This window comes from Opisthocomus hoazin, chromosome 6, assembly GCF_030867145.1.
Source record: "Opisthocomus hoazin isolate bOpiHoa1 chromosome 6, bOpiHoa1.hap1, whole genome shotgun sequence".
NCBI classification, from domain to species: Eukaryota; Metazoa; Chordata; class Aves; order Opisthocomiformes; family Opisthocomidae; genus Opisthocomus; species Opisthocomus hoazin.
In genome coordinates, this window is record NC_134419.1 from 40,150,356 (window position 1) to 40,165,778 (window position 15,423).

The 15,423-nt window shown below is 45.0% G+C and overlaps 1 protein-coding gene across 7 annotated transcripts in view; it reads right to left on the bottom strand.

Annotated features, from left to right (window-relative positions):
- PPP3CB (protein phosphatase 3 catalytic subunit beta) overlaps window positions 1–12,912 on the bottom strand; it is a 49,222-nt gene extending 36,310 nt beyond the window's left edge. For 4 of the 7 annotated variants that reach the window (XR_012764234.1, XM_075422844.1, XM_075422841.1 and 1 more), the window contains exons 1-2: window positions 12,562–12,911; window positions 1,075–1,275 (exon numbers count right to left, since the gene is read on the bottom strand). Coding sequence is in view for 6 of the 7 variants with exons in the window: in XM_075422844.1 (XP_075278959.1) it covers window positions 1,075–1,275; window positions 12,562–12,631 (271 nt within the window). In the remaining variant the exon portion in view is untranslated. Of the gene's footprint in view, window positions 1–1,074; window positions 1,276–12,561 lie in introns of all 7 variants that reach the window. The other 3 variants (XM_075422843.1, XM_075422840.1, XM_075422842.1) reach the window with 2 other exon arrangements.
- Window positions 12,913–15,423: the final 2,511 nt, after the last annotated feature.

Genomic DNA, 15,423 nt, shown 5'->3' on the forward strand with positions numbered 1-15,423 from the left:
TTTTCACCTGCCAATATACCAGTAGCTCTGGGTAACTACCTGAATAAACGGAAACATAAAAATTCTAAACATACAGACAACACTGTAGTTTTAAGCTTTATCTGGAGCTTCAAAAGACTCTGAGTCCAGACAGTCACTTAGTGGTTTCCACCATTTCCATCATTCATTTTTTAAAAAAAAGGCCAATAATAATGATGTACTGTTTAAATATTTTCATTACCTGATACCAACAAATTAAAGCAAGCTGACACCCTAAAAGAAGCTTTTCAGAAACTGATTTTATATAGATCCATTTAGAAGAAAATATATTCAAATGAAAGAAAATCTGATTTGAACACAAAAATCAAACCTCCTTTCATTATCATAAGTAACAGATAAGCAAATGTAAACTATTTTCTTTGAGCCTGGACTAGAGGACACCAATTCCACCTTTCTCCAGGTCACACAGAAACAGAACTAGTCAAACCACGAGAACACTCCCAAACCCCTCAGTCTCAGCTGCATATCAAGAGTGGATCTGGTCCTAGGACGTAAAAGATGCTGCAGCAATCTTGCCACGCTTCCCAGCAGTACTGCCCTCTCCAGCACATGGTTTTACACCCAATCGTCAGTCTCGCCTACAGAGCAACTCTCAAGGTGTATTTTTCCCCTCAGAATTCCAGTTCACAATATTCACTTGAAACGACAGCATGGAGCTTCTCTTCATGTATTTAGATTTCAGGATAATTCTGAGTTCATGTCTCTATTCCAGGTAGATATCTTTATTCCCACTTACAACACTGCAGGAATTAGAAATCTATAATTTGGCAGCATTTAACTACTTCCTATTCTGTCATTTTAATACCAATCATATTATTTTTTTCCAATCGGTTTAATGTCTTCATTTTGCAGAATAACGTGCAGCATGTTTTTTCAACCCGTTTGAGTACTGTTAAGCAAATACAGTTGTGAGGGATAACTCAATAAGATTATATAGAAATTTTATTTTAGCAATTTTTAAGACAAACTCTATTACTGAAAAAAAAATGGCTTTTTTCAAATTTCATTATGTGTGAAATTATCTAGAAATATTACCTGTAATTGGAGCTTCAACTTCTATCATAGTTTTTTCCCTCCGTAATATTGCAGCACCCTCATTGATAATTCTAAGTGCAATTTCTTCATCCACTCGACCTTCTTTTATCAAGTGGTTCTTCAAAATGTCAACCCTTGGTCTACCATCTGTGTCAAACACTTCTTCAGATGTCAAGCGATGTGTTGGTGGAAAAGGGACAGCTAAAATTGAAAAAGAAGAAACAGTAGTTACAACAATCTGACTTTATACATTAAAACATTTGTCGGGCGGATGGTTGGGCTTGATGATCTTAGAGGTTTTTTCCAACCTATGATTCTATGAAAATACACTCCATCAAGGATTGGATCTATCAGGGAACAGCTGCTACCCAAAGCAGCAAATGTGTCTTTCGATCAACTGACTTGATGACATCACTAAAAACTGGATGGAATAGTTCTATCTATGCATGTATTTTAAAAAATTAACATCTCTAACGTGCAAGTTTGAAGAAATGGCCTTTGCAAAGGGACATGATCTCTCTCAAACATACTGGCATTCTCTGAAGGAATCAACAAGCACTGGGGATGCAGGAGACCCATTTAATATCCACTCAGACTTGCAAACGGCATTTTAAAATAAGCCCACCTTGTGCCTTGACATTACACAGTGCAGAACAAATCTGGCACTTCCTTTTCGAACATCAGGTATTTTATTTACAAAAAAAAAATGGCAGGCCTTTCCTTCCAGTCTCCTCTAGCAATGATTCAAGTGTCATTCGGAAGTGTTAAAATTCCAAGTGGTCCAAATGTTAATAACCTATTTAAGAAATCGAAAGACAACCGCTTCTGTTCCACGCACAACAATTGTTTAAAAACATCAATCTGTCTCTGAAAAGAGAAATCCGTTGTTCCAACAAGATAAATTTTACTAGTTTTTAGAAGCACTTAATTATGACCATGCAAGCAGCAATTCTAGCATTCACTGGTTTTTTTGAACTTGACTTTCCAATCTTCATATTCTCTGGATGTTATTTTTGCATTATTTGGAAGTCTATATGAATCTGTAAACAAATTGGTTTTAGACCATTTCTTCCCCCACTTTTTTCAACACATTATTTGTGGGCTCACAATTGTTTTCAGCAATGCAGAGTTGAGCTCATCCTTTTATGAGAGACCAGAGGATGCACAAAGTAGATTTCTCCTGCTTTAATTGCCACAGAAGCATTAGAGATCACATCTTCCCAGAACCAAAGTCAATCCTCCCCTCCCCCTCCCCGAGTTTTGTTAGTTTTAGTATTATTCCTAGATAATGATCTGCTTCAGTGAAGGATGACCCTTTTTTCTTTTTGGAGGTTTTCTGGGTGGCTGCAGGGTGTGGTTGAGAAGGGTCTGTTGAGGTGGCCAGCTGCTCTTCAGACTCTTCTGTGCAAACATTACTGACTTACTGCGACCACCAATGGCTGCAGAATTCAGAAAGACGGGGCTGACCTCTTCCTTACGACAGCTCAGAAATATTTCAGGGGTTCTGAGCACATGGCAGATGAAATTTTCTTCTCTTTATAAAGTTCTTATGTTCACGTAATGTATTTCAGATCGGATCTGCACAAAAACTAATTCTGTCTATTTTAACAAACTTACAGGTTTGAGTTCATCTAGCAAGTTACATTTTCTGGGAGGCTATGAAAACAGATATTTCTATCCAGTGTCTGGAAAGAACTGTCTCAAATTATTTGAATTAATATACTTCTGGAGATTTAAAGACTGTGTATCCAGGGGTTATCCATAATGTCCAAAAATCGTGAGTGTTAGTACCAGAAGTAGTTAAGCATCTGTAATGTTATACTTGCCTCATGAAAAAATGAAGCCTTAGAACTACTTCCTCCGAGGTTAACAAAATCCTTTTCACACAATACATGTATTTTCCTATTGCTCAAGAAGGATTTATTTTTTTTAGAATAATCTTCAGAGAAGGCAGAATAGAACATGGCTAAAGATTTTATCTGCATCACTCCACTGAATAAAACAGTAACACTTACTATAAAAACTGTTTCTGTCCATTTTATACTTTAATTTTTGTCTCAACAATAGTTATCACTGTATTAGAGCTCATACCTTTGAAAAATATTACAAATAGCATCTTCTAATAGGTTAAGGATGATAACTTTTGAAGCATGTAGACAATTTCTGCAAACTAATGGGTTTAATTAAACCTTTGATGAAGTAGTAATAGAATGTTATAGCCTGAGGAAAAAGAATTGCAGCATGATGTGTTCCAAGACCGAAATATAATCCATGTTTCAAAGTCTTTGTCCATAACCTGCACTCTCGGGACTGTAGCGGAATGGTAATTAAGAGGAATTACCCTAAGGAAATAACATGGTGTTGGGCATTAAAGGATTCCCATCTTCCATTCCCAGCAAAGCTGAGCAACAGAAAAGTATTTAGAGATGAATCTCTACAGCAATACACACCACAGTACAAACGAACAGACTGTATCCTATTAGTAAAAGTGTAGATCTTTGTTACTAAGATAACACATCATGATTTCCAACAACACACAATATTTTCTAAAACAAACCACTGCTTACTAGCCAAAATCAATCAGTTTCACTTTTAAAGCATGTATGGATGATATAATTAACTATAGATTCAAAATTTTAATCAGTACTGCTGGGAAAAAAACCCCGTGAGTAGCCTTTGGGATTTGTTAACAAAAAGGTTTTGATGGCTTTTATTACTATTTGTACATGCATTTACAAAGAGGAAAAAAAATCACCTTTCCTTTACACTGCAGTACTACTTAAAACAGAGATATCCAAAGCAAAACCTCTAAACCTAGCTCTACACTGACTTGCTACACACCTCTGGGTATGTTTAAACCTTCCAATAAAGCATGCGGCAGAGATCCAAAAGTTCGCGCCAATCTGAATGGATAAATCCACAGCACATTGTCAAGAGGTTCAAAAGCCAAACATCTGCAGCAGCATGGCGCTTCACCCAGCACAGCAATCCCTGCCGAGAGGCGCAGCATGGCCACTAACACCCTACTGCCGGACCCAAAGCAGACCTCACACTGCTGAGGAACCGAGTACAACAGTAGCTGCTCATAAAATCTTACATGTAGAGCCTGTAAATTTAAACCATGCTGATACAGATGCCCATGTTAACAACCTTGGTTAAATCTGGCTTGTATCAGGGACACTCTGTTGGAACAGGCTCTTGAAACAAGAGGAGATCAAAGCCTCTAGACTAATGGTAGGAAGAAGTATCAGGATCAACCGTACGAGGCAGGTACTTCCACAAGCAAAGTATTTTCTGCCGTTAAGACCTTAAAACTTACAGAATTCTTTGTTCTCTGACAGTGAAAGAAAATTAGCCATTTTTCCTCTACAATCAGAAGCCCATGACGTGTTCCATGAACTCAGCTTTGGCTGTAAAAGCACGCTGAATGACCCAGATTTCATTTTCTGGTTGAAGAGTGTTTTTGATTTCAGAGATGAAGCCTCAGCTCACACTATAAAGGTTACTAAACACAGACACTGTGTTTGTAAAGAATTCATTGCTTTGGTGGTAGGAATACATGAGACAGCATATAATGTTTGTCTCCACCGAGCGATATCGTGTATCAATACGGCCATGGTGTTCTGTGAGAAGATAGGCCAGTACCCTTCCTTTTGTTAACAGGTTTATTCCCACGATAGCACAGCTGCCTGCGGTTTTTCTGTCCTTTGGTCAGGTTTTGTGGGCTATTGGGTTTATAAATGCATTGCCGTCTATGTGTTGTCACTCAGAAGAATCACAAAGCCTAACACCTAGCAAATCTTCCAGTCTGTCCCTGGAGTTTTCATGCCTCCGCCAACATCTATACAGAAGAGAGAGACGTAGCGCCCATGACTGCTATGAGGACAGAATACACCCAATTATCACGCAAGTTAAGCACAAATACACAGCAGTGCCTACTTGAATCAGAAAGCTGGGCTCAACAGTTGTCAACAGATACGAGCTACCCTATTCATCCCAAACAAGGAAGCACAGATTCAGCAAAGTCAGGTTCTTGCAAAATATCGTATTTTTCCTAAATCCACAAAAATTATCCCTTTGCTCAAGTTTCTTTGAACGCATGCTGCCTGCTACATTAACAAGCATTCTAGAAGCAAGGAAAAACGACCCCATAAACCTTGAAACCCTACAGAAGTGTGGTGGGCACTATTTCTTCTATCTTTACTTACCACATACTTGCAGTCTTAGAAGTTTCACAGATTTTCAAGCCTCAGATGAAACTACTGATATACCCAGTATGCCGTGGTGCGTTCATCTTTTATACAGTCTGCGTAATTTTTCAGTTAACTTGGTTGATGCTTTTGGAAGTTTCTCTCAGGAAAAGTAAAACTATTTGCCTGAAAAGTGTTTAAAGATGCTCCTCCCATTAAAATGGCCATAATGTGTTATGCCAAAAGATTATTTGGTGCTTAAACACACTTCTGCAACGATGGATTCATAGGTCTTTCCCTCCCCATACTCTCTGTTTTCCAACCAGGGCAGTTTAAGGTTTTCCTCCAGAGCTGCATCCAGACTATCACGTTTATGATCACTGATAGAACTATTTTTCACTATTTTGGCCAGATCCTAAATAGACGCTTGTATAGTTTTTGCCTCCGCTGCACCTCACTGCTAGGAATTCCACAATTTCAATTACACATTATATGAAAATGTATTTCACCTTTCCTTTATATTCACTTTCCATAAATTTTGTTTAGTACTGCATTTCTCCTTTGCACAGGGAGACAAGAATTACAGTTGTCTCCTATTGAACTTTTCCATTAAATACCATCCATGATGTAAGCAGTATCTGACTCTATCCCCTACTCAGCCACCCCTTTTCCAAGTCACAGATTCCTCCTCTTGGTTGCTCCACTTTGCACTCAAGCCACTCTGTGCCTCCGAGCATATCTTCAAATAAAGAAGAAAATCAGGAAAGGGGACCAAAATTACACACTGCTGCTCAATATGCACATATAAAAAAAAGATGCCTATAAGGGCGTGATTGTGCATTCTCTGTTTTCTGAACTGATCTTCTAATAATCCCTAAATTTCTATTGGCCTGTTTGACTGCCGCTGCACTAGCACTTCCAGAATATTATCCACACAGATCCTCGGCGTTTAGGCCAGAATTGTTCTTTCCTTTGCAGAGTCTGCTCTGCCTTTATCAGGTCTCCCGCAACTCCTTTGCCCAGGCACTCAGTCTAATCAGAGCTTTCTGAAACAGAATCACAGAATCACAGAATGGTCGGGGTTGGAAGGGACCTCTGTGGGTCTAGTCCAACCCCCTGTCGAAGCAGGGTCACCTACAGTAGGCTGTAGAGGACCTTGTCCAGGCAGGTCTTGAATATCTCCAGAGAAGGAGACTCCACAACCTCCCTGGGCAGCCTGGGCCAGTGCTCCATCACCCTCAGAGGGAAGAAGTTCTTCCTCATGCTCAGCTGGAACTTCCTCTGCTTCAGTTTGTGCCCATTGCCCCTTGGCCTGTCGCTGGGCACCACTGAAAAGAGTCTGGCCCCATCCTCCTGACACCCACCCTGCAGATATTTGTAAGTATGTATTAGGTCCCCTCGCAGCCTTCTCTTCTCCAGGCTGAACAAGCCCAGCTCCCTCAGCCTCTCCTCGTAGGAGAGATGCTCCAGCCCTCTCATCATCCTCGCAGCCCTCCGCTGGACTCTCTCCAGGAGCTCCTCATCTTTCTTGAACTGGGGAGCCCAGAACTGGACGGAGTACTCCAGATGAGGCCTCACTAGGGCAGTGTAGAGGGGAAGGAGAACCTCCCTCTACCTGCTGGCCACACTCCTCCTAATGCACCCCAGGATCCCATTGGCCTTCTTGGCACCCAGGGCACACTGCTGGCTCATGGTCAACTTGTCGTCCACCAGGACACCCAGGTCCCTCTCCGCAGAGCTGCTCTCCAGCAGGTCCACCCCAAGCCTGTACTGATGCCTGGGGTTGTTCCTCCCCAGGTGCAGGACCCTGCATTTGCCTTTGTTAAACCTCATCAGGTTCCTCTCTGCCCAACTTTCCAGCCTGTCCAGGTCACGCTGAATGGCAGCACAGCCTTCTGGTGTATCTACCACACCTTCCAGTTTGGTGTCATCAGCAAACTTGCTGAGAGTACATGCTAACTCTTCATCCAGGTCGTTGATGAAGAAGTTAAACAAGGCTGGGCCCAGTACTGACCCCTGAGGGACACCACTAGTTACCAGCCTCCAACTAGACTCAGCACCACTGACGACAACCCTCTGACTTCTGCCATTCAGCCAGTTCTCAATCCAACTCACCGACCACTCATCCAGCCCACACTTCCTGAGCTTCCCTAGGAGGATATTACGGGAGACTGTGTCGAAAGCCTTGCTGAAGTCTAGGTAGACACCTCTGGCAGTTCACCATCCTGAGTAAGTGGTGTTACTTGCCATTCACTCTGCTTTCTAAGTAACGTATCACTACAGTCAAAGAGCACAGATGACAGACGTTCACCTCCCTCAACCATGGAGTTTTATTACCTATTAACATCCTTTCTTTCCTAACTAATTTTGATCTAAAAGAGGATATTTCCTCTTCTTCTTACTTTACAGGCTCCGATGAAGGAACCTGATGAGCAGTTTTACCTGGATCAACCATCTCACTGGCTCCTCCAAAATATTCTGACAGTGTCTCTTGATTTCCACCTATGAAAACTGTACCAACTCCTCTTTGATACTGTATTTCCCCAGGGACACAGTTAGTCCACTCTTACAAGTGCTATGAGTGTGCTTCAACTAAACTTACTGATGTACAGTTCTCCAGTTCAATCTAGAGTTTTTTAAAAAACGCTGCCATGCTCCATTTCTCAGACTCAAAAGACAAGTTATGCCACAGGCTATGGAAAATAAATCCTCAATTTTGCAGCCAAAACCCGCAAAGGATTTCTTTAGAGCCACCAGACAAATATCTTCTGGTCCTGGGATATTTTTTTTTTTTGAACATTTGTTTTGTTGATGAAACCACTTACATTTCCATAAGACAATTCTTTGGTCCCATTCAGCAACAAGAATTGACCCATGTGTGCAAGAGTCCTTAGCTCCTTACGCAATAAACACACACATAAGCAGATACCAGACTTTTCTGCTCTGGCCTTACCTTCCCAAGCCTCAACTGCCAATTGGCCCTACTGACATTATGGCAGGCTTCCATTTTTGGGTGGGGTTTTTTGGGTTTTGCTGTTGTTATTTTAAGACTCATTCACTCTTACCATCCTCTCAAAAAATAAAAAGGTATAAGGCCAGTCAAACACTAACTTGTCAGAATCCAGCTTCATTCCACTGTCTCTCCCAAAAGAAAACTGTGATTGTTGGTTTTTTTTTTAAGTATGACCTTTTAGTACTCTCTTTCCTCTGCTGCTTTTCTGGATCATTTTAGAACCATTTCTGACCAGCAGCATAAAGGCGTTCTAAGTCCCTTACAATGTTTTTAAAACAGCCTTCATGGTGCCTGTAAGCATTTATCTTTTTATCTGGTTTTGGTTTATTTTTTAGCAGACTCTGAATAAATTTAAAGTGAAACACTGCAATGATTTCTTTTTCTCCTACATGGAAATCACTGTTTAAAAGTAGCTATTAGTGTCTTAATTGAGGACTCTGCTCAAGGCTACGAGTTGCTTCTCTTCGGGATTCTCTGCAGTGTTGTTTCAACGAGCTACCATTTAATACCTAAAAGGACTGTTTGCCCATCAGACTGTATCATGACTTTCATCCCAAGCAAAAGAATACTGAAGTCTCCCATTTCCAGAAGAACCGGCATCTCCAAATTTAGCAAAAAATATCCGTTAGTTCAGCATGCCAAGGTCCTGTGGGTTGCTTCCCAAAGCCTAGTAACGCCCGCAGCGGGCAAAGTGCAATGCTGGGGAGGACAGAGAACCTCCACGTACAACTTGGTGGTGTAGCTGCTCACGAGTGGGTCAGAGAAGCCCTGGTGCTTCGTCCTCAAAGGAAAGCTGATGACGACTCATCCCTGCCATGCTCAGGACCTCTCTGCCAAACTGTCCGAGCTTGCAAGCACTTCTTCCTCCCTGTCAGTGTAAAACACTTTACTACAAGCTAGCGGAACAGTTGTTTCAGTAGAAAAGATACAATACGTTGTCAGGTTCAAAAGTATGAAAGTCACAAGCTCTGAGAGGTCAAGTGCACTGACTGCAGTCAGTCAACTATCATCCAAAAAGAAAGGCAAACACAAACCCAAAAGAACCAGATCCAGCAGGTAAAACAACAGCAGTTTAAAAAAAAACCCCACTCCCCCCCCTGTGATTCTGACAGAACGTAATAGAGGAAAATGCGATCTTCCACGAGACAGCAAGACATAAGTATCGTTCTTTAGGGATGAAGATGGTGCCTTAGAAAACGGCGGACCAAGATGACAGGTACATTTCCTCATCTCCATTAAAAAAAGCAGTAACAAAAGCCTCTCCACAAGACACCTTTTGGGAACCAAACACTGAAAACTGACTTTAGACACTTCAATTCCATAGCTAACCATTAATTTACAGGAAACTCTGTAAGTACAAATGACTTACACAATTTAAGCCATGAGAAGAGAAAATTTGGGCATTTTATACACTTTAAAAGCAACGAAGGATCTTTGATGGTACAATTCATACTTGGGAAGGTATGCCAGACCAACACAGCCAGACTGCACAGACTGCACACTGAATGCGGATTATTATGTTTAGTACACATATTTCTAACATGAACATTACACCTGATAACCTCTCAGGTGTTTTTCTGGATATAGGCACCTCCCACTACTTGTCAAATATACAGGTCAAAATATAAAGGGGGACACATCCTAATTGTTATCCTACCTTATTGGAAAAGATTACTTACTGATGATGTAATAATCTAACCATTTTTTCTTGGATCAGCACCTCTTGCCCATTACTGCCAACATATATTATTAGCAGTAAAGGATTTCATTTCTCATGGCCTCTGAAGTTTAATGGTTTCTGTTATTTCTTCTCCTCTTCCAGTAATACAGAGGAAGAAAATAAAGTTAAAATAAATGCAAGAGATGAAACAATGCAAATACCAGCAAGCATTAAGTCCTGAATTCACATTTCCTCCCAAAAAGACCTAGGTGATGGAGAGCATAAAAGCTGAAATATGGACCAAAACACAGATACACCAGATAATATTACTACACTTTTCTCTGTGGCTGTTCTCAAGGACCTGAGACATTATAAATGAAATGCCTCAGCAAGGAGAGACAGACAACCTGGGTGCCCCAAGGATGTTTTTTTCTTTGGAACAGAGCTGGCACACAAAAAAAGCAACGTTTTTGGAACTCTTACACTTTTATTTCTCCTATAGTGGATCCCATTAAACAAAATAAAAGCGAAAAGTTACTGCCTTGAAAAGAATCCCCAAACCTTATTCCAGTAAATAAATTCACTACTAATTATCAATAAATATGTGGATACTTATGAAAAAAGAGGGAACTTCCACAGTGATTAATAAGCATGACAGAAGTTAAAAGTATAAGACACTATGCAACCATTTGAACTGTTGTCTTAACGGTTTCGCCAGCACGCCTGGTCCACGTGTTTTCAGCATAAAAAATTCACACTTTTGGGTCCCCTGGTACGCAGCGCTGTGTTGACAAAAGCAGACGGCCCACCCCAACAGAGTATCGCCATATCTGTAACCTGTTCATTGTACAGCAGGTAAGAGCACGGTGAAGGTTTCTTGGCACGCAAGAGGCAACACACCTGTTTGTGAACAGGGATGTCACAGAGCTGTCACGTTTTTCACATATTTATGTCGCACAGATGCTCCCACTCCGCGCTGACATCACCTGCAATCTTGCAACTCTGGGGTCGCCATCTGAAAAATACGTATGTCCAACTGCACTGCACCTAACGGGAGAGGAGCGAACGAAACCTCCCTGTCCTTCAGACAAAGAACACCGCCAGCTTGGCACAGCTGTCCAGGCTCCCTCCAGCAGCCAGTGATTCAGCAGGACAGGTATGGACAAGGCAGGTCAACACAAGGAACAGAAAAATGCTGCTATGTGAACATTTAACTGGTCGTGTTTATGTCAGATGAAGCTATCAAAGCCCGATTACCTTTACAACAGTTCCATATCCTACACATCTGGGTCCAAACAAATACCGTAACCCCAGGCTGCAACCCTGTCAGAATGCAGCAAGTCTTCACTATGATTTTAAACAACCAGATGCCTAGGTCACATTTAACAAGCTGAATTCTTAAGCAGTCAGCGAGTTTTCCAGCATGCTCTAAAGTATCTAATCATTCACCATTAGCTCTCTTGCATTGTCTGACAAATTTAATTTGTTACAACAAATTGTGGTAAAGGTACAAAAACTGAGCACGTCTAAACGCTATCCATTAAAGCAGCACTGATGAGCACAAGTTTCCAACAGACTAGTTTTAACATTTTCTATTTCAACCCTTGCAATTTGCTCAGACAAATCAACAGGTTAAGCAATCCAAAATGAGTAACGACTCACTGTGCGCAAAGCTTTCCAGCTGACTGGAAAACATGCCGATTTCCAAAACGTGCCATGCGATTCCAAGGCTTTAATCAAGACCTGCTGAAGACAAAGACACCCTTGTCGCTGCTCAAGACCCCCTGTTACCTGGAAAGCTAAAAGAACAGACCTCCACCCCTCTGAACTCTGTCGGACCCCGTGCTCCTCAGAATGTCAATCCCAAAGGCAGACCGCTTCGTGTCCCAGCGCGAATCCCGACGGCCCGGGTCTGCCCTCGCACACGTCCACACTGCCGCCTCAAACACCGCTCAGCATCAAAACCCTCGAGATCAGGATAAAATGAGCTGCAATTCAAGTGAACAAAACCTACGAGTTCTTTGGAGCACTACCTACGCTATCCTCTTAACCGACAATTCAGATCCAAAGAATTGATACCTGTAAATGTAAATATTTTAGGCTACTCCAGTTGCGCAGGGCTGCGCTCGCCACAAATACCGAAACGACAGGCTCGATGTGCTCCGGGGCAAGGATCTCCATCTTTCACAGCCTTCTGAGCGCCAGGCCGCCTCCGTTTTACGCAGATCTATCGACTCTGAAACGTTCTGCTTTTCCTCCCGAGAAGGACAACGTTCGGCGTTTAAAGGCTCCCCGCGAGGATGCGCTACCCAGGCAGGCCGCGGAGCAGCGGATGAAGGCGAGCCCAGCAGCCCGCAGACCCGGCGGCCGCACCTCCCGGCTCCCGCAGCCCCGCGGAGGGCGGGGAGGAAAAATCCGGCAGGGAACGGGGGGCGAAGCGGCCAGGCCCGGCCGGGCCCGGCTCCCACACCCTCGGCCCCCCGGGCAGCTCCAAACCGGGGCCTGCCCCGGGGGATGGGGGGGGGTCACCGCGGGCCGGGCCTGCCCCGCAGCTCCCCCCCCCAACCCCCGCCCGCGGGCACCTCAGGGAGGGCGGGAACCCCGCGGCTCTGAGGGACGCTCACCCTTGACGGCTCGCTCGCTGGTGGCGTGGGGCGGCAGCAGCAGCACCTTGCTCCCCTCCTTGGCGGACATCGCTGGGCGCTGCCGGGCTGCGGAAGCGCCTCCGTCCGCCTCCTCCGGCGGGGCGAGGGGAGGCCGGCGGGCTAGAGGCCCCGGGCGGCGGCGGCCCGGCGGAACATGGCGGCAGGCGCGGCTCCCAGCTCCTGGCGCGGCGGAGGGACAGTCCGCCTCGGGCCCGGCATGCACCGCGCCGCTGCCCCACGAGGGGGGACCGCACGGGAGCGTGGCGAAACTCCCGGCTCCGCCGAGCGCCGCCGTTAGGGAGCGTGGCGAAACTCCGCGCTGCCCGGGGCGGCGCCTCCGGGCCGGGGCGGGAGGGCGGGAGCGCCCCCGCCCCCGGGGACGGGAGGGCGGCGGGGGGCGGGGCCCGGCCCCCAGGGGCCACCATGGAGAGCTCCGCCGGGCCGCCCCCCGCTGCGCGAGGCGGGGCCAGCGCGGGGAGCCACCGGCCGCCATGTTGCCAGGCGTCGGAGGCTGAGGGCGCCGGGCTGGGCCCTTCGCGCCCAGCTCCGCGGGGCTCTGGGGCCAGGAGGAGGAGGGCTGCGAGGATGATGAGGGGGCTGCAGCATCTCTCCTGCGAGGAGAGGCTGAGGGAGCTGGGCTTGTTCAGCCTGGAGAAGGCTGAGAGGGGACCTTAGAAATGCTTACAAATATCTGCAGGGTAGGTGTCAGGAGGATGGGGCCAGACTCTTTCCAGTGGTGCCCAGCAACAGGACAAGGGGCAACGGGCACAAACTGAAGCAGAGGAAGCTCCAGCTGAACATGAGGAAGAACTTCTTCACTCTGAGGGTGACGGAGCCCTGGCCCAAGCTGCCCAGGAAGGTTGTGGAGTCTCCTTCTCTGGAGATATTCCAGCCCCGCCTGGCCGCGGTGCTGTGCAGCCTGCTCTGGGTGACCCTGCTTTGGCAGGGGGTTGGGCTGGGTGACCCACAGAGGTCCCTTCCAACCCCTCCATGCTGTGATTCTGAGGAGGAAGAAGCTCCCCGCACGGAAAAACCACGACCGTGCCGTTATCCACAAACCACGCCGATTCTGCGCCAGTGGCATGCGGGGCTTTGCCTTGGGAGGAAGGTTGGTACAAGGGTACTAAATCTAAGCAAATCTAGTCACCATTCTTTGTGACAGTTCCCTACTAGATTAGCTTTTTTTCACCAGTAAAGGGAGTTCTGGATCCCCTTTGCACCAGGTGGTAATTTCATCCTCTCTCCTCCAATTTAGTGCATCCTCAGTCATACCAGCGCAGGTTGGCCGGAGGACTGCACTGTAGTTAAGATCACAGAAATTAGCCGAGTTAAAAAATAAAACCAAAACTAACAAACAAACAAAAAAAACCTAAAAAAAACCCCAAGAAAACCAAAAAAACCCAAAAAACACCCCCAAAACCTCTGAATTTGGCATCTCTTAAATTCATCTGCCATCAAACCCATTCAGATCTAGCAAACATCTAAACACGGACATACAGCCATATTTAATCACATGCAGTGTATCTAAGGAGCTGCTGCTTTGCATCTCGGCTAACGACACAGCCCTTCCGCATCACTTGTACCCAGCTGCGCAAACTCTTTCACACAATAAATCAGGAATTTGAGAAAGAAAAGCTGCTCAGAGATAATGGTTTCCAGCACGATCTTGGTTCTTGCCCCGTTCAGGTCCAAGGGAAAAGGACAACGGCTGAGGCGAGTACCTGCCACCCTGAGTGCCAACGGCTGTTTGGCTCCAGCAAAAATGCGTAACCCATCAATTTTAATGTAAGAGCTTGGTTTGACCTTGCTTTTTCATGACGGGGCCAAGACAGTCCAAGCAAGGAAGTCTGAATGAAACGTCACGGTAAAGACATTCACGGAAGCAACTGAAAATGTTAAGGGAATCAGAGTTATAAACCCCTTGGTTATTTATTAATGACACTTGTAAGGCTCCAAAGTTTTGGAACAACAGAATTCTACTAATTTTATGTCCGCAAGTAAAATGCGTGCGTGCAGGCAAAGAGAGAGCTGGGATATATTAAAGCATCACGAAATCCCGGATGATTCCTCTGGACTGAATCGCTAAGTTTCAGGAATGACCACTTCATACCACATACTATGCAAACATCTGTCAGTTCACAACCAATTTAAAGGGCCTGTTTTTTAAACAGAACAAAAGCTCATTTGCCACCGTAGCACGCATGTGTACGTTCAGAACATGCAGTGAGAGCATGGGGTAGAACGAGCAGTAAACGTTGCTCCTATTGCCTTAGTATTAGCCTGAAGTACATCTGCTGGAACAAGGAGCAGGGGTAGTGAATGCAGTCTCTTATTTAGAATCATGAGAAGCTTGGAAATAAATGCAGTTTGAGTGTTTGACAGTGTGAAAGAGCAGAGAGATTCTTATATTACCAAGAAATTCATTCGTCTGTACATTTCCAAACACACAAGGAGCCCAAGACCTTGCCAAGTGCTGCCAGGAATCACCTCTTCACCTCACCTGAAGTGCAGCCGCAAGAGAGATGCCTCCGACTTCTTCCTATCGCTCGCTCCTCTCAGGAGCCCGCAGCGGACATGCGTCGTGTCTCCTGGGGCACGAAGGGGCTGACACAGTCAGAACTCTGGCTGAGGAAAAGGCACAGCATCATTTTATTTTGTTACGGTTCTGTGCGAGGAGGAAACATTACCAGCTTCTAGGCAGCATACTGAGTGCCCTGCATGCTGAAACGCTTCCAGGCATCACCTGAAGAAAAGGCTCATACAGGTGAAATCTTGCTGTGGGCCATGCCCCCTTCCCAACACATTAAGTTGATGTGACAGATGGTGTCATGTCTCCCTAAA